At 59.0% G+C, this 20,923-nt stretch overlaps 2 protein-coding genes across 3 annotated transcripts in view; one reads left to right on the top strand and one right to left on the bottom strand.

Annotated features, from left to right (window-relative positions):
- Window positions 1-10,474, top strand: part of DNAH10 (dynein axonemal heavy chain 10) — an 85,445-nt gene extending 74,971 nt beyond the window's left edge. The window contains exons 64-79 of the mRNA XM_036496384.2: window positions 172-401; window positions 969-1,242; window positions 1,379-1,483; window positions 1,785-1,939; window positions 2,467-2,621; window positions 3,951-4,134; window positions 4,699-4,899; window positions 5,380-5,589; window positions 5,713-5,808; window positions 6,296-6,467; window positions 7,237-7,368; window positions 7,460-7,671; window positions 7,775-7,942; window positions 8,850-9,030; window positions 9,642-9,787; window positions 9,940-10,474. Of these exons, the coding sequence (XP_036352277.2) occupies window positions 172-401; window positions 969-1,242; window positions 1,379-1,483; window positions 1,785-1,939; window positions 2,467-2,621; window positions 3,951-4,134; window positions 4,699-4,899; window positions 5,380-5,589; window positions 5,713-5,808; window positions 6,296-6,467; window positions 7,237-7,368; window positions 7,460-7,671; window positions 7,775-7,942; window positions 8,850-9,030; window positions 9,642-9,787; window positions 9,940-10,086 (2,768 nt within the window). The 3' untranslated portion in view covers window positions 10,087-10,474. The remainder of the gene's footprint in view (window positions 1-171; window positions 402-968; window positions 1,243-1,378; window positions 1,484-1,784; window positions 1,940-2,466; window positions 2,622-3,950; window positions 4,135-4,698; window positions 4,900-5,379; window positions 5,590-5,712; window positions 5,809-6,295; window positions 6,468-7,236; window positions 7,369-7,459; window positions 7,672-7,774; window positions 7,943-8,849; window positions 9,031-9,641; window positions 9,788-9,939) is intronic.
- A 2-nt stretch (window positions 10,475-10,476) lies between these two features.
- The window catches only part of CCDC92 (coiled-coil domain containing 92), a 28,805-nt gene continuing 18,358 nt past the window's right edge, over window positions 10,477-20,923 (bottom strand). For both annotated transcript variants that reach the window (XM_058656547.1, XM_058656546.1), the window contains exons 2-4: window positions 14,905-15,051; window positions 14,542-14,583; window positions 10,477-11,726 (exon numbers count right to left, since the gene is read on the bottom strand). In XM_058656547.1, coding sequence (XP_058512530.1) covers window positions 10,954-11,726; window positions 14,542-14,583; window positions 14,905-15,034 — 945 coding nt within the window. In that variant the 5' untranslated portion in view covers window positions 15,035-15,051 and the 3' untranslated portion in view covers window positions 10,477-10,953. The remainder of the gene's footprint in view (window positions 11,727-14,541; window positions 14,584-14,904; window positions 15,052-20,923) is intronic.

Raw genomic sequence — 20,923 nt, 5'->3', positions numbered from 1 at the left:
GCATCCAAGGACACGCTCTGGTCTGGGACTCTCCCCTTTGTCTCAATCCGTTGTGGGAAGAATCAGAGGCTGCCACCCATGTGTCTCCACTCAGCCACGTGTCACTCAGTCACTCAGGCCCCGCGGCCCCTGCTGGCCACAGCCACTGAAGGCCACCTGTGGTCCCCGCAGTCACACTGAAGGGCCTTGAGGACCAGCTGCTGAGTGTGCTGGTGAGCCATGAGCGGCATGAGCTAGAGCAACAACGGGAACACCTGATCCAGGAGACGAGCGACAACAAAAACCTGCTGCGGGACCTGGAGGACTCGCTGCTGCGGGAGCTGGCCACGTCCACGGGCAACATGCTGGACAATGCCGAGCTGGTGTACACTCTGGAGGAGACCAAGTCCAAAGCCATGGAGGTGCCTGGCCAGGGGAAGAGGAGGTTCCTAGCTGGGACTTCGGGGACCGGTTCACATTCCAGGGGTCCGGAGCGTCCACCCGGGACCCGTTGAGGTGGGCTTCCGCTCATCTAGGGGTTTGCATGATGGGAAAGGCTGCCTCCTCCGGGCTGTGCTATGGGAGGCAGGTGTCCCGACGGTGTTCGCAGGGACTCAGCCCACTGAGGCTGGCAGAAAAGCTGGCAGAAGGAGCTCAACACCCCTGGGAGTCCTCAAGATGCTTTCTCTGCATTTCTGGGCTGTGTAAGCTGTGTCAGCTGTATCTTCCAGTTCCTCCCATGACCACAAGACCACCCCATCCCCGGGGACTCGCAGGGAATCTTCCATGTTCCCAGGAGCACGGTTCTGGGAGTTCCTTGAGTCATATACCTGCCTTGGGCCGGCTCTGGTAGCCCAGGGAGCACCAGTTTGGGATGGCTAAGTGTGTGACGCTCCCCTAGAGACGTAGGGTGCTGAGGAGTGGGCCCCCAGACCCCTGCCCACCCCTCCAGCCATCCTGGTCCCGCGTGACCCGTGCCTTGCCCCCAGGTGTCCGAGAAGCTTAAGCTGGCCGAGAAGACAGCCCTGGACATAGACAGGCTGCGTGACGGCTACCGGCCGGCCGCCCGCAGGGGCGCCATCCTCTTCTTTGTGCTCTCTGAGATGGCGCTTGTCAACTCCATGTACCAGTACTCGTTGAGCGCCTTCCTCGACGTGTTCGGCTTGTCGCTCAAGAAGTCGCTGCCAGACTCCATCCTGCTCAAGCGGCTGAGGAACATCATGGACACACTGACCTTCAACATCTACAACTACGGCTGCACGGGTGAGCCCAACGGGGCTGTAGCAACGGGCTTGCCTTCCTCCCCCAAATGCGCTGGGGCCCGTGGTGCACAGGGCATGTGGCTCGCGGCTCGTAGCGGGAGGCGCAGAAGTTTGATGCTGTGTGCCACTTCCCACAGGGCTGTTTGAGAGACACAAGCTGCTGTTCTCCTTCAACATGACCATCAAGATTGAGCAGGCCGAGGGCAGGGTGCCCCAGGAAGAGCTGGACTTCTTCCTTAAGGGTAACGGCGCCCCTTTGCTTCCTGCCCCCTCCTCTGTGTGTCCTGGTGCCAGTCCGTGCAGGGCAGCCCAGAGCAGCGGCATGTCCTCATCTCTCCCTGGGACCCCAGCTTCTGCCAGGTCCCGGGCCGGCTGGACTCAGAGCCTTTGACCTGGGTCCCTGGTAGTGACCAGGGCAAGCTGATGCTGCCGCCTCGTTCTCGACCTGTCCTGCTCAGTGGACTTGTCCAGAAACAAGCGAGGCCAACGTGGCGGCATGGGCAGCACAGCGACTGCTGACCCCTCTCTTTCTGCTGTGGTCAGGGAACATCTCCCTGGAGAAGAGCAAGCGTAAGAAGCCGTGCACGTGGCTGTCTGACCAGGGGTGGGAGGACATCAACCTGCTGTCGGAGCTGTTCGCAGACACCTTTGGGAACCTTCCTGATGACGTGGAGAAGCACACTGCCACCTGGCAGGAGGTGTGGCCACCTGCTCTTCCTCCACCCCACTCCCCTACCTTCCAGCCGTCTTCACACCTAGATTGAGCCCTGGCGCCACGCGAGGGACCCATCCAGAGTGGGGGCAGTGCCTTCTGAGTGCCTGGCCAGGGGTCTGCTTTGTCTCATTCAGGCAGTGGACTGGGAGGACCATCAGTCTGTCCAGCCATCTGTCACTTACCCATCTGTATCTATCCATCTACCCATCTGTCCATTGTATTCACTGCTCCCTCCATCTCTGTCCACCCACCCACCTGTCTGCCCTCCTATCCATCCTTCCACCTGTTCACTCACCCACCAGGTACCATGTACTTGATGAGCATGAGAGCCTCAACAGTGAATAAGACTCGGTCCCTTCCCTTCTGCAGCTGGAGTCTCTGGTGTGGGAAGTGTTAGAGCAAGTTCCGCATGGCTGGGGTCGGGGGGGGGGGCTCCTGCGTCTGCTGATTCTCACCCCTTTACGCTGGCCTTGGGCACTTCACACCAAAGCGGGCTTTGCTTCCTGCCAGTGGTATGACCTGGATTCCCTCGAGCAGTTCCCGTTCCCGCTGGGCTATGACAGACACATCACCGCCTTCCAGAAGCTGCTCATCCTGCGCTGCTTCCGCGTGGACCGTGTGTACCGGGCCGTGACTGACTACGTGACTCTGACCATGGGAGAAAAGTGCGTGCATCCCTCTGGGGTGTTGGCCCTGGCTGGGGCTTGGGAAGAGGAGTGTTGCTCCCTGGTCCCCCAGACTGCTCTGGGAGTGATGGGCTCCCCAGGTTTCTGGGCCACAAATTTCCTGGTAGCTACCACAGACAACACCAAACATAGCGCCTTATGGAGGGCCTGGGGGACCGAGGAAGCTCAAGTGGCACTGAGCACAATACCAGCAGGAGAACTCACAGGGGCAGCTCAGCTGCACCTTCATGGCTGGCAGCAGGAAGAGCAGGGGCTTGGGTGGCCCTGCCAGCCAATCCCTGGTCCATGCAGGCTGCCACTCTCAGCCCCAGGCCACGGAGGGCAGGTGACAGAAGGGCTGTAATGGTGAGACCCCCGGCACCTTGAAAGAAGCCAAGTCAGAGTTTTGTGTGATATCTCTTGACAGTTGGATGGCCACCACTGCAGGCTACTACCAAACAGCTGGGGTGGGCACTGTACACAGAGGCCATCCACACCCTGTATCTATATGTCTGGGATTGGTTCTTGTCTCTGCTCCTGGTCCAGTTTCTGGCTGAAGCACCCGGGGCACAGATGGTGAAGGGCCAGGTCCTCCGGTCCTGCCACCCATGTGGGAGACCCTGACGGAGCTCCTGGTTTCAACATGGCCCAGCCCTGGCTGTTGGGGCCCTCTAGGGAGTGAATCAGTAGATGGAAGAATCGTTCTCTCTACATGTCAAAAAAATGAAAATGAAATAAGAATCAAAACCTCACAAGTGACTCGTACTGGGCGATACAGAGAGAAGCTGCTTCGGTGCTGTTTCTGGCACCAGCATCTGGCCATGTTGCTACCAGGCAGAGGTGGAGAGGGAGGCAGCCGTGTGCGTGAGGCCCAGGCACCCAGGGCGGCCCCACTTGGTGAGAGCCTGCATTCCTGAGGCCATGCTGGGCCTGGGAGCCCTGCCATGGTGATGCTCGGCCCTGCTGGGCCCCGTCTCTTCTCAGACTCGCCACTGCCTGGGGGTTAAGCCAGGCCGACAGGTGGCCGTGCCACTGTCTGCCCATGAGGGTTCCTTGTGGTTCTGCTACTTTTAAGGTTCTTTTATTTGAAAGGAAGAATGACAGGGCTGGGCAGGGATGGGGATTGAGCCGTCCTCTCCCTAGGTGGGCGCAGTGGCTGTGCCTGGACCAGGCTGAAGGCAGGAGCCTGGAGCTCCTCCCAGGTCTCCCACATAGGGGGCAGGGGTCCAGACACGGGGGGCCCGTCATGGGCTGCCTCTCCAGCAGCCTGAGTGGAGGCTGCAGCTGGCCCAGCTGAGCCTGTGTGGGCCTTGCTGGTGTGACTGGCAGGTACGTGCAGCCCCCGATGATCAGCTTCGAGGCCATCTTTGAACAGAGCACGCCCAACTCGCCCATCGTCTTCATCCTGAGCCCCGGCTCTGACCCCGCCAGCGACCTGATGAAGTTAGCCGAGCGCTGCGGTTTTGGAGGAAACCGCCTCAAGTTCCTGGCCATGGGTCAAGGTCAAGAGAAAGTAAGAGGCAACTGGGGGTCCTTGGGTGCATTCAGAGCGTGTTGCACTGAGCTGTGGGCCCTGCTCACACTTCCAACACAGGGAGCCCCAGGCTCAGGCAGGCGATGTGGGTCATGAGACCCGCCCATGGGCCACTGCTGTCACCCTTGGTCCCTGGCCCCCCACTGCCCTGAGTGGTCAAGGTCAGCAAGGCCCCAGCAGCATGCAGGGCAGAGCCATGGCATACACCCACGCATGCCATTTAAGATGCTCCAGGGAGCACCATGGGGCCAGCCTGTGTGGGACAAAGAGTGCTGGGAAAGCCTGGGAGTGAAGCAGTAGGGTTACCATGCCAACGCTGGGTTAGCCGGCAGGCGAGCCAAGGGCACTGGTGCCCACCTCCAGGTGATGCTGCAACTCTGCCTCAGGGATGTGAATTGGAAGAATTTGGGGCTGTTGGAAGGGGGAGAGGTGTGGGTGCCCCACACTTGCTCAACCTGCAGACTGGGAGTGTCCAGACTGGGAGTGTCTCTGGCTTTGGGACACCAGCCTCGGCTCACCGCCCCCCCCCCAACCCTGGTACAGGTGGCGCTGCAGCTGCTGGAGACAGCTGTGGCCCGTGGGCAGTGGCTGATGCTACAGAACTGTCACCTCCTGGTCAAGTGGCTGAAGGACCTGGAGAAGTCACTGGAGAGGATCACCAAGCCACACCCCGACTTCCGCCTGTGGCTCACCACGGACCCCACCAAGGGCTTCCCCATCGGGATCCTGCAGAAGTCCCTCAAGGTCTGGCATTGGGATGGGCATCCCCTGCACCAGCAGCCTTGTCCCCTGTCTGTGTGTGTGCACAGTGAACACTCAGAGTATGCACAGCCTGGAGGGTACCTTATCAATCCCCTCTCCCCCTTCATCTCTGGGAGGAAGCTGCTGTCCCCTGGTGACTGGACTCCCAGGCCATCTCTGCCACTTCTGCAAGTGGCCATGACAACGTCTAGTGGGCTGTGCACCAGGGCCACACCAGTTGACCCCCACAGTCCAGGGCTGCATGCAGAGGTCCCAGGAGGCCTCAGGCCCCTCTGACTGCTCCCCCAGGGGACGTTCTTCTGGAACATGTGGGAGAAGATGCAACGGCTTCTGCTCACTGCTGGGGACCCCAAGGTTTAGGGTTATGTCCTTGAGACACTGGTAGTGCTGGCTCCACATGGCGGCACTGTGGGGAGACTGCCAGGGAGACAGGCTGCTCGAGCTGTGTCCCCTCTCCCTCAGGTTGTCACGGAGCCGCCCAATGGGCTCAAGCTGAACATGAGGGCCACCTACTTCAAGATTACTCAGGAAATGCTGGATCAGTGCCCACATGCCGCCTTCAAGTCCATGGTCTACGTGCTGGCCTTTTTCCACGCCGTGGTACAGGAGCGGAGGAAGTTCGGCAAGATCGGCTGGAACGTGTACTATGACTTCAACGAGTCCGACTTCCAGGTGCCAGCTACTGCTGCCTTCCCCACCCCTGCCAAGTCCCAGCCGTGGTCACCGATGGCCGGGGACACCTCCTGCCTCCGTGCGCTGCTTTCTCTCTCATCGGGCTGTAACCCCTCTCCTAAGGTCTGCATGGAAATCCTCAACACGTACCTGACAAAAGCCTTCCAGCAGCACGACCCCCGCATCCCGTGGGGCAGCCTGAAGTACCTCATTGGGGAGGTAGGAGCTCCTGGGAACCCTGGACGGCTGCAGCTGGACCAGGCCATGGTGCCCTGGGTCCTTTCTCACTGCTGCTCCCCATGGTTGCGGGTCTCTGAGGCCCTGTGACATCAGCCCGGCCCAGCCTGGGGGCCTCTCAAGGCCCTGGGGGCCTCATGCATGGGGGTACTTGAGCCAGATAGTGGCCTCACCAGGCCGTGGGCCTGTCCACCAGCTCCAGGGACAACTTTGACCCTGAGCCGGGCGACTGCTAACTTCACTGGTTCGGTTCTGTTTTGTTTTGTCTGATGTTCAGTAGGGGTTTCTGGTTGCCCGTGGACCCTACCGTTCCACTCCAGTGCCACTCTGGGCCCGATGCTGGGGAGATCTGTCTGCAGCTCCTCCATGCTGTGGGGCCCGAGGTTGGAGCTGCGCAGTGGCCAGGTGGGGAGGAGCTTGCCCGGGGCCTAGCAGACAGACTGCCAGCCCTCACTGGTCTCCGTTTCAGGTCATGTATGGGGGACGCGCCATCGACAGCTTCGACCGTCGCATCCTGACCACCTACATGGATGAGTACCTGGGTGACTTCATCTTTGACACCTTCCAGCCATTCCACTTCTTCTGGAACAAGGAGGTGGACTACAAAATCCCCACTGGGGATATAAAGGAGAAATTTGTTGGTGAGATTTCTCTCGTATGTTGGCCAAAGGCAGGGCCTTGATGGCTTCTAGAATCACAGGGAATGTGAGGAAGCCTTCTCAAAATTTTTAAATTTCAGTTGACAAAGGAAGGTGGGGGTGGGAGAGTTATCTTCCATTCGGTTACTCCCCAAATGCCTGCCACAACCTGGGCTGTTTAGTCTGAAGCCGGGAGCCGGGAGCCGTGTCCATGTCTCCTGCGTGGGCAGCAGAGGCCCAAGCACTTGAACCATCACCTGCTGTCTCCCAGAGCCGCATTAGCAGGAAGCTGGACTGGGATTGTAGTGGCTGGAGCTTGAATTCGACACTCTTGACATGGGCTGCAGTCCCCATGGTGTTGTAACTGCTGTGCCAAACACCTGTTTCTAAAGTTTGTTAAAGTGCTCTTCTGTTTCCAGTGGCTGCCTTGGTAGCTCTCCCAAGCCTAGCCAGGCTGGGGCTACATGCAGGTCAGACCTGGTCCCTTAGTGGGCCTGTGAGGGGACCTGACAGCCACGGGAGCCAGGTCAAGCCTCCTACCCGGGGACAGTGCAGCTGCAAGCTCAGTGGGCATTTGCATTCGGAGCTGTGTCTGCGCGTGCCTCTGTGTGTGTGGTATGTGCGTGTGTGGATGGTATGTGTTCTGTGTGTGTGTGTGGTGTGTATGGAATAAACATTTCCACACTACAGTGCAAGTCTCAGCCATGCCCATCTGGGACCCTCCGGAACTGGGGTGGGTTTGCAGTGTGGCCTCTGTTCACTGTGGTTCTAGAAGCCATTGAGGCCCTGCCTCTGGCCAACACGCCGGAAGTGTTTGGTCTTCATCCTAATGCCGAGATTGGCTACTACACACAGGCAGCCCGAGATATGTGGGGGCACCTGCTGGAGCTGCAGCCGCAGACGGGTGAGTGACCTCCCTGGGCAGGCTGGTGGGTGTGGGTGCTCTGGGGATCCTCCACGGACTGGCACCTCGGGATGTGCTGTGCTGATTGTAGGGGAGTCTAGCACTGGTGTGAGCCGCGATGACTACATCGACAGCGTGGCCAAGGACATCGAGCACAAGATGCCCAAGGTCTTTGACCTGGACCAGGTCCGGAAGCAGCTGGGCTTTGGCATCTCCCCCACCTCGGTGGTGCTCCTGCAGGAGCTGGAGCGCTTCAACAAGCTTGCCGTGCGGATGGCGCGGTCGCTGGCTGAGCTGCAGAGGGTGAGCCTGGCATGTGCATGCACGATGGGGGAAACGGGGGGGGGCAGGCAGCGTGCACCACACTTGGGGTCGTCTCACCCCACTGCACTTGCTTTGGTCACAGGCCTTGGCAGGGGAAGTTGGGATGAGCAGCGAGCTGGACGATGTGGCCAGGTCCCTCTTCATTGGACACATTCCTAGCATCTGGAGGAAGCTCGCCCCCGACACCCTCAAGTCCCTGGGGAACTGGATGGTGTACTTCCTGCGCAGGTTCAGCCAGTACACATCCTGGGTGAGTGAGGGCAGCGAGCCGGCCTGGGGTCTCCGTGCTTTGCTCTGCCTCTGCTGCTCTCCACACACTGGGTTTTAGATTGTTTATCTGAGAGGTGCATGTGCACACACCCACGAGAGCAGCCTCCACCTGCTAGTTCATGCTAAGTAGTCATAGTGACTGGGGCTGAGTCAATCTGAAACCAGGGGCTTTTTCCAGGTCTCCCACATGAACACAGGAGCCCAAGGAGCTGGGCCATTCTCCACTGCTTTCCCAGGGGCATCAGCAGGAAGCTGGATCGGCAATTGGTGCAGCTGGGACACAAACCTGTGCCCTGCTATGCAATGCCCACACTCCAAGTGGCAGTTCAACCTGCCATGGCCTGTGCATTGGCTATCAGCTGTTCCGTCTTAGGTCATACAGATACGGCTCTCTCTTCAGGACATTCCATTTACGGATGTCCTGTGTCCTGGTTCCTCTGATGGACATCTGGGTGGTCATAGGACACGTATGTTCTGCCACATTCAGGGATGTGTGCCTCAGAATCCAGAGTCTGATATGCGTGTGTGTGCTGTGGCTGTCTCCCAGTGGGAGGGCCCACTGTGTCGCACACTGGCTGAAGAGCTGTGTGACAGTGCTGGCGCTACATCTCCCAGCTGCTCCTCTCTCCAGAGGAGGTTTAAACGTCTCCTCACCTGTCTTCAGGGCTCTCAGCTACAGAGACTCTCAGGAGACTCAGTCCTGTGCCACTGGGTTTCCCTTTCACACCTTTGACCCATCTGGCATTTGGCAGGCCAGCTGAATTTTATTCTCCATAAGGGCTGCCACTGTGCCCCTGAGGGGGACTTGCTAACCCTCTGGAGTTGCCCTTGACCCTGGCATCTGGTGGCAGCCTCCAACCCCAGCCCTCATTCTGCTCTACCTGTAGGTTACCGAGGGCGAGCCTGGCGTCATGTGGCTCTCGGGGCTGCACATCCCTGAGTCCTACCTCACGGCGCTGGTACAGGCCACATGTCGCAAGAACGGCTGGCCCCTGGACCGCTCCACCCTGTTCACGCAGGTCACCAAGTTCCAGGATGCGGAGGAAGTGAACGAGCGGGCAGGACAAGGTGGGCCTCTCCCTGAGCTGGCCTCCACAAAAGGGCCAGGCTGTGTCTGCTCACCACCTCCCTGAGCGGGCACAGGGCTTTCCTTCTCCATTGGGATCTGGGGTTCAACCTTGTTAGTTCCTGGGAAATGGGCTCCCAGTCAGCCTCGGCTCTGGACATGAATTGGGTCAGCAGCAGGCAGCGTCCTGTGAGCTGGGAGGCTACGGCTGTGTGGGAGCCATTTAGTTCTCTAACTTCGGCTGCCACAGGTGTTGGCTACCAGCTAGGCAGATGGCAGCTGGTGACTGCTGCTCCCTGCCCTGGGCACAGAGGCTCATGGGGCAGTGTCTGGACTGCCACCTTCCCTGAGGCCACTCGACGGACCCTTCTCAGCCTCTTCTTTGTGGCCAAGAGCCTGCTCTCATGGGGTTCCTGAGGCGCCAGCTCTGACTTGTGGGTCTTTGTGCCTGGATACCAAGTCCACACTTGCTCCTCAGGGTGGGGGAGGCGTGATCTGTGGGGTCCCTACTGTGCTGCTCAGAGCACGGGAATAGCATGGGAGAAGTCCGAGTGTGCGTGGGCAGCCGGCTGTGGGTGCTCCATGTGGCTAGCACTTCCCCTTCCGCCTGCAGGTTGCTTTGTCTCAGGGCTGTATTTGGAGGGCGCCGACTGGGACACAGAGGCAGGCTGTCTGATCAAGAGCAAACCCAAGGTGCTGGTTGTGGAGCTGCCCATCCTCAAGATCATCCCCATTGAAGCCCACCGCCTCAAACTGCAGGTGAAGGCCAGCTGCCGGCCACCCTGTGTGTGGCCACGTGCCGGGACCAGAGCTGTGCGGGAGGGCGTTGTGGGAGATTCCTGAAGGGGTGGCCTGTCTGAGCGTGCAGTGCCCAGCCACAGCCCTGCCTCCTCCGTGGCCCTCCCCTGCAGAACACCTTCCGGACCCCCGTCTACACCACCTCCATGCGACGCAATGCCATGGGAGTCGGCCTGGTCTTTGAAGCAGATCTCTTCACCACGAGGCACATTTCTCACTGGGTGCTGCAAGGGGTGTGCCTCACCTTGAACTCGGATTGACGTGGGGCCAAGGCCACGGCTGCTGTCCACCTGCTGTGTGCTCCCGGCGGGGCCGGCACTGCCGCCATGCCCCGTTCTTTGATGTCAGCCGCTCAGCTCTAACCAGAAAGCTATCCGTAACGGTTTTGTTTTTTAAACTCCTTTTCCAGGATTCTTGTACTCAACAAGCAAGCCCCCAGAGCCCCTGGGCTGTGGAGCTGTGTCAAGTCCTCACCTGCACTGCTGCCCACTCTGCCAGAGCTGAGGGGTGGTGTGGGGTCAGGCTCAGCAGGGCATCCAGGGCTTGCAGCCCTGGCAGGCCCTGGCAAAGCTCCAGCAGGTGCCATGGGCACCCACAGTTCCTCACCCTCCCACCCTGGGCAAGAATAGGACACAAGGCACAAAGAAGGCAGGTTGAGAAAATAAAGTTTGTTGGGATCTTGAACATTTTGGGAAACACTAACAGAAAAATATGCACACACATGGGGGCTGTAGTGACAGGAGTGGTCATGCCATCTTGGTCCTGTGACACGTGGGGGATGGCTGCTGCCCACGGCGGGCAGGGCTGTCGGATGGCACGGGTGTCTCCGGGGCCAGGGCTGAGGCTGGCGGAGTTGCTCGATGCGGGTGTGTGGCTCTCGGATGTCATGGACGCCGGTGGCGGTGCAGCCTGGGTCGCGAGCGTGCACATTACACCGCGTGGGAGCAGCAGCGAGTCGGCCCGCAGGTATCTGGCCACGGCAGTGGGTGATGCGCGTTGTTCTGCAGGGGCGTCATGAGCAGCACTCGGGGCTGGGGTGACGACAGTTTAGCATGCGTGGGACGGGGACACGAGGGGTGGATGGATTTCCTAGTACTCACAGTGCCTGCCGGGGCAGCGGCCGGGCCTCACACAGTTCTGTCCGTCCCTGAGTGCTTCCGCACCACCTTGCCTCCGTTCACCTGGTCCACCGCCAGCGTCTCCACCTCGGGCTGGGCCTGTGGCGGGCTGGCGTGGTGGATGCGGTGCGCCACCCCCACGTGGGCCTTGTGTGGCTTCTCGCGAGCTGGGCTGGGCTGCTCGCTGGCACCACGGTCGGAGGCGATGGGTGGGATGACCAGCGGCCGCTCCTTGATGAGGTGGACTTCCGCTGACTCCCGGGCCAGCAAGAAGGGGGTGGGGTCCGGCATGGCATCCACAGGCTCTCGCAGGAGCAGCTTGCGGCTCTCAGCCCCGAACCTGTAGACCTCCTCGAATTCAGGGTGCAGGGGTGCCGAAAGGCTCTTCTTCATGCGGCGGCGTGGCGTCTCGGGCAGCCTGTCCTTGGGTGGCGCGGGCTTGTAGCCTGCCAGCACGGGGCTGCCAGCTGGGCTGGCGTCCGAGGTGCTGGGGCTGAGCAGCTTCTTCTTGGTGGCGTGCAGCTGCGAGGTCAGGTAGGCGATGGTGCCGGCGCGCTGCTCCAGCTCGCTGGACAGCAGGCTCAGCTTGTGGCTGCGGCCCTTGAGCTCCTCCAGGTACTTCTTCTCGCGCTCACGCATCGTGTGTTCCAGCACAGCGATCATGGCATTCTTCTGCTCCAGCTCCTGCAGCAGCTCCTGGTTCTCGTCTTCCCGCAGCCGCAGCTGCGCCTCCAGCTCCTCACAGCGCTGCTTCAGCTCGCTGCTCCTGGACGCTGCATCTCCTGCAGAACGAGCCCAGGACCCAGCTGAGGGCTACCATGCCAGGGCAGCGGCCTTGGGCCTGCTTGCCTCCTAGGGGACCGGGGGCAGAGGCCTGTGCCCAGGGCCTTTTCCAGCTCCCTGCCCCCACTCTGAGAAGATGCCAGCAGTGACCAAGGCAGTTTCAGGTTCCATCCACGAGATGCCAACCCCCGGCCCCACCTACTAGGTGCCTCTCCTGCTCAGGGCGGTTTTAATCTGCAGCATGGAACACCTCTGTCTGCAGTGCGACTCCCCGAGGGGGGAGTGTAGGGGTGTCGGCCTGTCTAGGCCTTGTTCTGCACAGCGCAGCTCTTCTCTACTGCCTCATGCACCCACACAGGCTGCCCGCTGGCCGGGACCTGCTCACTGACCTGAGGGAGCCAGGCCCCAGCCAGGGAACTCGGTGTCCCCCTCATGCTGGCCAACCACACACCTCCCTCTCCTCTCTGCAGCCTGGCCTTCCCTCCGACCCACCCTGTATTTGGGAAATGGGCCGCCCAGGGTCCTGCTCCAACAGAATGCAGGTGACCAGGGCTGCTAGGCTCCACGCACACCCGAGCCCCAGCAGTGCCCTGCCTGTTGGCATGACCCCCCGGCCTACCCACACACCGGTGTCCATCTCCTGGGACACAGCCAGCAGCGCTCAGTGTCCTACTGCTGCGTGGAGCCTGTGTGTCCTACCAGCCAGCCCTGGCCTCCTTGAGTCCCCGGGGTGCCTGGCCTTGTCTGGACGTGGTGCTGGCCTGCTCAAGCTTGCGGAGTGCATGTGTGATGGCAGCCAGGGCTCTCCCTTGGATGAACCCAATTCTTTCATGACATCCTTTTTTTTTTTTTTTTTGCCCGAAACACAAATGACCCTGAAGGCCTCTGGGATTCAGTTAGACATAGAGATGGGACCAGTACTGTGCTGCCATGGACCCTGAAGGCCTCTGGGATTCAGTTAGACATAGAGATGGGACCAGTACTGTGCTGCCATGGGTAGCCACTGCCTGGCACTGGCACCTCCACACCTTGGCACCGATTTAAGGCTCAGCTGTATGGCTTGCAATCCAGTTCCCTGCTAACGCACCTAGGAAACCAGGTGACCCAGTACCTATCTCCCTGCCACTCGCCTGAGACCTGCATGGAATTCCTGGGTTCAGCCTGGCCCAGTTCCAGCTGTTGCAGCCATGTGATGGATTAAACCAGTAGAGGAAGGATCTTCTTCTCTGTCTCCCTGTTACTCTGCCTTTCAAAGAATCAGATCTTTAAAAAGCAGGGAGGGGGCCGATGCCATAGCCTAGCAGCTAAAGTACTTGCTTTGTACACGCTGTTATCCAATATGAGCGCTGGTTCATATCTTGGCAGCCCCACTTCCCATCCAGCTCCCTGCTTGTGGCCTGGGAAAGCAGTCAAGGATGGCCCAGTCTTGGAACCCTGCACCCGCATGGGAGACCCAGAAGAAACTCCTAGCTCCGGGCTCCTGGCTTCAGATTGGCACAGCTTCGGCTGTTGTGGCCACTTGGGGAGTGAATCATCGGATGGAAGATCTTCCTCTCTGTCTCTCCTCCTCTCTGTATATCTGACTTTCCAATTAAAATAATAAAAATCTTAAAAAAAAAAAAAAAAAGGCGGGGAGAATGAGACCTGGCTGCATGGCTACCTCTGGGGCCCAGGGACCCAGCTGAGCACTGCCCCTTGGGAGCCCTTGCTGCCAGTCTGGCAATGCAGCCCCAGCAGAGGCCGTCCAGACACATGCGTATCCTCCTGGGAAAGAACCCGGGCCTGGGCTCTCATGTCTCAGACTCTTGAGTGCTGCTGGGGGAGGAGCTGGCACCGCTGGCTCTTGTCCCTGACTCCAGAACTAACCTTGGGGCTCCGCAGCTCCTGTCCTGTCAGTTCTTTTTAAATGTGTTGTCGGTGTCGTCTACTTGAAAGGCAGAGTGCAGCCTCTGAGCTGCTGGTTCGTTCCCCACAGGCCCGCAACAGTCAGGGCTGAGCCAGGCTGAGTCCCGGAGCCGATGATCCCACCCGGGGCTCCCAGTGCCGGGTGGCAGGGGCCAGAGGACTGAGCTGTGACAGTGCGTGCTAGCGGGAGCTGGAACCAGGAGCCAGGCCCTGGAGCAGAGCGTGCCCAGACCTTGGCCATCACAATAGGACGGGGCTCCACCCACATCCTGTAGCTCCCTGGTGGAAGCAAAGTGAAGACTCCATCACCAGGGGGCAGTGTCGCCAAAGGGCTCCTCTGAGCCCTGCAAATCCTCAGCACACAGCCCCTGGAAGTGGAAGCCTCCTGAGGGACCCCACGCAGCAAGGGGCCCTGTAGACTGGCTGGGGTGCTAGGGAGGGCTTGGGAGAGCTCTGTCCAGAGTCTCCTCTGAAGTGCCCGCGAAGCTTGTTAGTACTGTCTGGTTACTGACAGCAGCATGGGGGATTGAACACGTTCCGCAGCTCACGCACAAATGATACCTGCAGCACGAAATCTGGTCACACAGGCCCAGCACAAGGGGCACACAGCTCCCGCTGTTGTCTTGGTCTCCTCCAGGTCAGCACTGAGAGGCCCCGGCTCCCTGCCAGGGCACACAGGGGGAGGGGCCGCTGTGCCCAGCCCCGCCCTCAGCCTCAATCACTGGGGTTTTGCACATTCATGGTCAGAAACGCATGACCGTCAGGAGCTGCAGTCACTGTCCCCAGGTTGCAGCTCCGGGGCTGCGCGGGCCCCCTGTGACCCACAGCCCACACTTCAGCCTGCCGCTGCCAGAGAGGAAAGCCACCGTCTAGCCACCAAGGGCGTCCCCTGGCGGGGACAGCACTTACCTATCTGTCCAGAACTTTTGACAGTCAGCTCGTATGTTAAGTCTACAAAGGAAAACACGTATGTTAACTCTGAGTTGTTTTCAGCTCTGAAAATGCGCAGCTGACCCCGGGCTCAGTTAGCCAGCCCTGCCCAATCGTGGTGGCTAAGGGGCGTCAGCCACTCTGGGCTGGGCAGCACTCAGAGGGGGACCCTTCTGCCTGCCCCCCAACCCAGAGCCATGAAATAGCAAGCTCTACCTAATACACAGGCTGTGTGTTGGCTCCAAAATGCACTGTCAAGTCTAATCAAGGTCCTTGTATCCCCAGATGCGCCCTGTGCCGTGGCTGCACCTGCAGCTCTGCCCTGCCCATGCCGGCTGGTACCTGTGCAGTGTTGCTGCAGCCGCCGGATCTCGGCATGCAGGCCCTTGAGCGTGCTGGCGTGCTCCCGCTGCAGGAACAGCAGGTTCTTCTGGGCGCTGTGCAGCTGGTTCTCCAGGTTTGTGGCTGCCATGCTGACATCCAGGTGGCCTGCAGGAAAGACAGTGGTCACTGCCACCTGCTCGCCTTGGCTTGGCACAGGCTGGACAGGAGGCCCAGGAGGCCCCAAGGTACCTGCTGCATGCCAGGGCCATGGTGTTACACCTGCACCACGTCTGGTACACGAGGAGCTGAGCCCTATGTGGGGGTCACTGCATGGGTCAATGAGGAACAGGGGTCACAGGCATAGACCCAGGTCTTGGGTGTCACCCATGGATTCTCCCACAGGCCACCAGTAACACGTGTGGTAGGGGAAAGATTGCCCCTTTGGCCCCATGAGGAAACCTGGCCCCAGCAGCGGCCTACATGTGGCTTCCTGGTGCTGAGCGGAGCCGAAGCAGGAGGGAGGAAGAAGAGGTCCCCGGGGCCTCGGACTCCTGGGAACCTGAGAGACTCGGAAGGCGCCGTCCTCCTAGCACTGTCACCAGTCATTGGGGACACTGTACAGTCCAGAGATGATGTGGACAAAACACAGTTCTCTATTCACTGGTTATTCTAACACAACTCAGAGCACACTGTCCCTAACTTGCTTTGCCAGGGGACAAACCCTGAAGGAACATGCTCCAAGGTTTTGCTGCCAGCTGGCAAGCAGGCAGCTCTGGACGCTGTCAGCGGCCCAAGCCCCATGGGCCGCTATGCAGGAGATACGTAGCCAGCGCTGTGTCTGCGTGCTGGTTCCAGAGCTAACAGCCAGCAGCGGCACCTGCAGGCACACACATCCACCCACACACCAGAGAGCAGGAAATGCTGTGGCTTTTTTTTTTTAAAGATTTATTTTTATTGGAAGGTCAGATACACAGAGAGGAGGAGAGACAGAGGAAGATCCCCCATCTATTGATTCACTCCCCAAGTGTCCGCAACAGCCAGAGCTGAGCCGATCTGAAGCCAGGAGCCTTTTCCAGGTGTCCCACAGGGGTGCAGGGTCCCAAGGCTTTGGGCTGTCCTCAACTGCTTTCCCAGACCACAAGCCAAGAAGCTGGATGGGGAGTGGGGATGCCTGGATTAGAATCGGTGCCCATATGGGATCCTGGCGCATGCTAGCTGAGGACTTCGGCTGCTAGGCTATGGCGCCAGGCCCAGGAAATGCTGTGTGCGAGGGGAGCAAGTGGCAGGTCCTGGACCAGGGCGAGCAGCAGCTGCGAAGGCTGACAGGTCTGTGGGAGGCCTGCACACACCTAGCTTCCGGGTCCAGGCTGTTGTTAGGAATATATCCGTGGGAAGTCCAAGTAAAACATGAAAGCAGGTAGCTGCAACAGCAGCCATCACGGAGCGTGAGGCAGCTGCACGGCTCGTGGGCCCTGAAGAGCTCCAAGGGCTGCTGCCCAGGCCTGCCTGCCTTGGCTTGTGCCCGCCTTGCCAACTTTCCACTCTACAGGCATTCTCCCTTGGGAACCCTAAGGGGCCATCCTTTCCAGATGGGACCCCACTGCAGTCTGCTCCGTTGCCCTAGTGGCATGGCCTTCCCAGTGATGGACAGTCACTGACCACCTCAGCAAAGGGCTGGGTCTTTTCCCTTGGCCTCTGTGGGACCATCCCTGCCTGGCCCAGTGCTGGACTGGCAGATGCCTGCAGCCCGGCACACCCCTTTTCCAGAGTTCAGGGGAGCAGGAGGAATGAGACCCAAAGGGCACAGCTGGATGAAGCCACATCTCTCCTCACTAGGAACCAGATCTCGGACAGGAAGGGCTGCAGCTCTCGGAAAGGGAGGCCTGGGGTAGTTGGAACACTCCTCCACTCTCCTGTGACCACAGCTTGACGCAGCCGAGACCTGCATGCACTCTCCCGCCCTGCTCCCACACACACACATTCCTCTGCTCTGGTCCTGGCCAGGACACATGGCCTGTCCAGAGGCCCCTCAGACCCCCCGGCCTCTGGGCATCGACAGCCACTCGGTGCTTCCGTCTCTGCTTGTACCAGCTCCAAGTGCTCTCCTACCACCTACCATCACCGGGCCAGAGAATACAGCTGGCCAGTGCAGCCGGGCCCAGCAGCTTCTCCCGGCTCCCAGGCCCATGGGCTGGCGCCTGACTTTCATGCAGAAATCAAGATGTGCTTTCATGCTCTAACGAGCAGAGGTCTAAACCACGTGGGGGCCCACAAAGCCAGACCCCCACACAACACACTCCTACGCTCTGTTGCAGGTCAGAAACCCAAACCCAAGAAAGCACTGTTGGCCACCCCACAGCACACACCTGTCTGGTTTTTACTTCCGGCCCAGTTTCCTGCAGGTTGGTGGAGGGGGGCCATCGTGGGCCAGGCCAACACCTTTGTGAAGCGGCAAGGTCAGCTTGGGAACACAGACTCAGACCTGCCACCCAAGCCACAGAGGTGTCCTGAATTTGGCGGTCCTGGCAGCTGTCAGCGCCAAGGGCAAAGAGAACATCCCTGTCCTTCCTCTCCCAGGCCAGGAGCCCACTGGGGCAGAGGGTACCACTCAGCCCAGGCACCAGCTGCCAGCAACAGCTCTGATGGCACAGTGACAGGAACCCAAATCTGACTTTTTTTTCTCCTTTTGAAAATATGCTTTTTCTTTCAGCACCTCTCCTACACACACACACCCACCTAGCCCACATACACTCTGGCTGGGCCTCCGTGTCACCCCTCTGAGTACAGCACCAGCCCTGCTCTACCCCAGCATGCGTGCCACATGCTCTGGGAACCTGCCTGCTCAGCCAGCCCCTGCCTTTGTCCACTGGGTCCCCTCCATGCTCAGTGTCCTCTCCCCACCCTGCCCCGTGTCTGGAACCCCCTTAGGACTCCGACTCCACCTCTCATCTCCTTGCCTAATGAACCTGCACCCTTCCTGCATGTCTGACTCACATGTGATATATGTGCTGTAGGTAATTTTACACCAGAATGACAAAGCGTGACCACAGAATGCCGCGGGGCACTGAGGAACACTGCGCTCACTGCACACTGTGTGGCAGGCGAGGCTGGGAGGAGTGCTGGAAGGTGGCCATGTACTACATGTCTTAGGGGAAAGAAGAGGGGTGCCCTGTCAGGGAAGGGTCTGCCCTCTGACACGGGCCTTGTTCCTGGGAGCTGAATGTATGGACTGTGGAAGAAGGGTAATCATTTCAAATCCACAGAAGCCCACAGCACAGGTCTCAGGCAGTGGCTCTGAATTAGTTATGGCAGGGCTATTTTAAATTCTAGTCATGAATAAGTGATGGCCTCGTCATGCCAGCTTGTTCCTGCCAGGAAGGCTGGAGCCGCTGGCGCAGTCTCCTGACCACCGCAGCACCCCAGTGTCCTGCACCAGCAACTCGAGAACTTTCTGTTCTGTCCCGGTGTCCTGTAGCTCAGGAACGAAGGCACCACTACAGGGGTTCAGCCCCAGCGAGGGGGACCGTCCCCTGCAGGAGGCCCGAGGTTGGAAGGACTCCTCAAGATGAGCTTTGCCCAGACTCAAAACAGAGTCTGGCCAAGGGAAGCTGGGCCTCCGTGTCACCTCTCCGCCCGACAGCTCACTCACAGGGGTACTGCATGTTAAGTGTAACCAGGCATGGGCCAGGCACGCCAGAGTGCTCCCTAATGCCAGTGGTGCACCCCTCAGTATCAACCTCCTGCCGTGCCCTGGGCCCGAGGGATGCCCTGCACATCAGCTGAGTGTGGGAATGAGCTGGCAAGTCAACAGCACTTCCTTCCTCAGAGGGACACAGAAAAGCAAACAGCAACTGCCCCGTGGCCCTCGTCCCCCACTTGCCTGGGGAGCAGTCACTCCAGGAAGCAGAGAGAGCATGAGAGCAAGCACGGAGCCCTCGGGGACAGCAAAACCTACTTCTTCCTTAGAAATAACCTACAGTCCTCTACCAGAGGCTAAAAAAGGCTCAGGCTAATTAGGCCAAGGGCTCTCGGGCCAAACGACCTGCCTTTAAGAAAGGAACCTTCTTTGCCATCTCTGAAAATGAATGATTTTGAATCCACAGCCACCTGCATCAACAGCCTGCTGCAAGCTGTGGGATCCAACTGCCCTACTTACAAATGCGTGGGAGAACTCCACCAGCGAAGGGACCTGTAGATCCCAAAGTCAGGCAGCCAGAGGAACAGGCCAAGGAAGCACCATGACAAAGGGGAACAGAAAGCACTGAAAGCCATTGTGCCTGGACCATGATCGTGTCTGGAGTCATCCTTCGAGAACTGGGGCTTTTCTCACAAGAAAGATGGGCTGGGGAACGTGCTGAAGAGCTCTAGGTGCAGGTGGGAACCCAGGGGCCTCTCCGACTTGCACCTTCCGTGCCCTGGCCTTCCTCCTTTCTGACACGAGGGACCATCCAAGCACCGCAGAGAGCAGGAGGGCTCTTCCAGATAAAACACCAACACACACAGGAGTGGCTCACCTTGCTACCATGACAGACAGCAGACACTGTCTTCTAAGAGGGATGTTTCCAGAAGCTAAAAGAGAACCCAGAAAAAAGCTGCAGCTGGGGCCCGGCGGCATGGCCTAGCAGCTAAAGTCCTCGCCTTGAACGCCCCGGGATCCCATATGGGCACCGGTTCTAATCCCGGCAGCTCCACTTCCCATCCAGCTCCCTGCTTGTGGCCTGGGAAAGCAGTTGAGGATGGTCCAAAGCTTTGGGACACTGCACCCGCGTGGGAGACCCAGAAGAGGTTCCTGGTTCCTGGCTTCGGATCGGAGCAGCACCGGACATTGCGGTAACTGGGGAGTGAATCATCGGACACAAGATCTTCCTGTCTCTCCTCCACTCAGTTATATCTTTGTAATAAAAATAAATTAATTTTAAAAAACCTGCAGCTTTCACCCTGAGATCCTCAACAGGAATGTCATCTGCATGCCTGTCAACACAGCTAGCACAACATTGACCTATGCAGATGCGATGCACATCCTCACACACTGACCTACAGACACGACACACGTTCACACACTGACCTACACAGACATGACACCCATCCTCACACTGACCTACAGACACGACACACGTCCTCACACACTGACCTACAGACACGGCATACGTCCTCACACACTGACCTACAGACACGACACACGTCCTCACACACTGACCTACAGACACGACACACGTTCACACACTCTGACCTACACAGACATGACACCCATCCTCACACTGACCTACAGACACGGCATACGTCCTCACACACTGACCTACACAGACACGACGCATGTCCTCACACACTATTGTACACACCATCTCACACTGACCTATGCACAGATACAATATATGCCCTCACACACCTGGGATAGTCCACACAGCAAAAACCACGGTCAGGGACCAATGATGGCTCAGTGGCTAAATTCCAGCCTTGCATATGCCAGGATTGCATATGGGTGCCATTCATATGCTGACTGCTTCACGTCTTATCCAGCTCTCTGCTTGTGGCCTGGGAAAGCAGCAGAGATGCCCCAAAGCCTTGGGACCCTGCACCTGAATGGGAGGCCCAGAAGAAGCTCCTGGCTCCTGGCTTTGGATCTGATTAGCTCTGACCATTGTGGCCATTTGGGGAGTGAACCAGTGGATGGAAGATCTTTCTGTCTCTCCTCTGTAATTCTGACTTTCCAGTAAAAATAAATAAATCTTAATACATGCAAACACACAGCAAAACAAACTCAACCATGGTCAGAGCTGTGTAATGGGCCCGGTTTGAAGTGCAGCGGGTTACGCTGGAGTCATGGCTTCTCTGTGATCTCACTTCCAGCTAATGTGCCTGGGAAGCGGCAGAAGGCGGCCCCAAGTGCTTGGATCCCTGGTACCTCTGTGGGAGACTGAGATGGAGTTCCAGGCTCCTGGCTTCAACCTGGACCACACCTGGTTGTTGTGGCCATTTTGGGGAGTGAACCAACTGATAGAAGCTCACTCATGCCCTCTCCTTCTGTCACTTTGCCTTG

This window comes from Ochotona princeps, chromosome 29 (genome assembly GCF_030435755.1).
Source record: "Ochotona princeps isolate mOchPri1 chromosome 29, mOchPri1.hap1, whole genome shotgun sequence".
In the NCBI taxonomy this organism is placed as follows: domain Eukaryota; kingdom Metazoa; phylum Chordata; class Mammalia; order Lagomorpha; family Ochotonidae; genus Ochotona; species Ochotona princeps.
The sequence above is the reverse complement of the archived record's forward strand: the minus strand, read 5'-3'. Positions and strand labels throughout refer to the sequence as shown.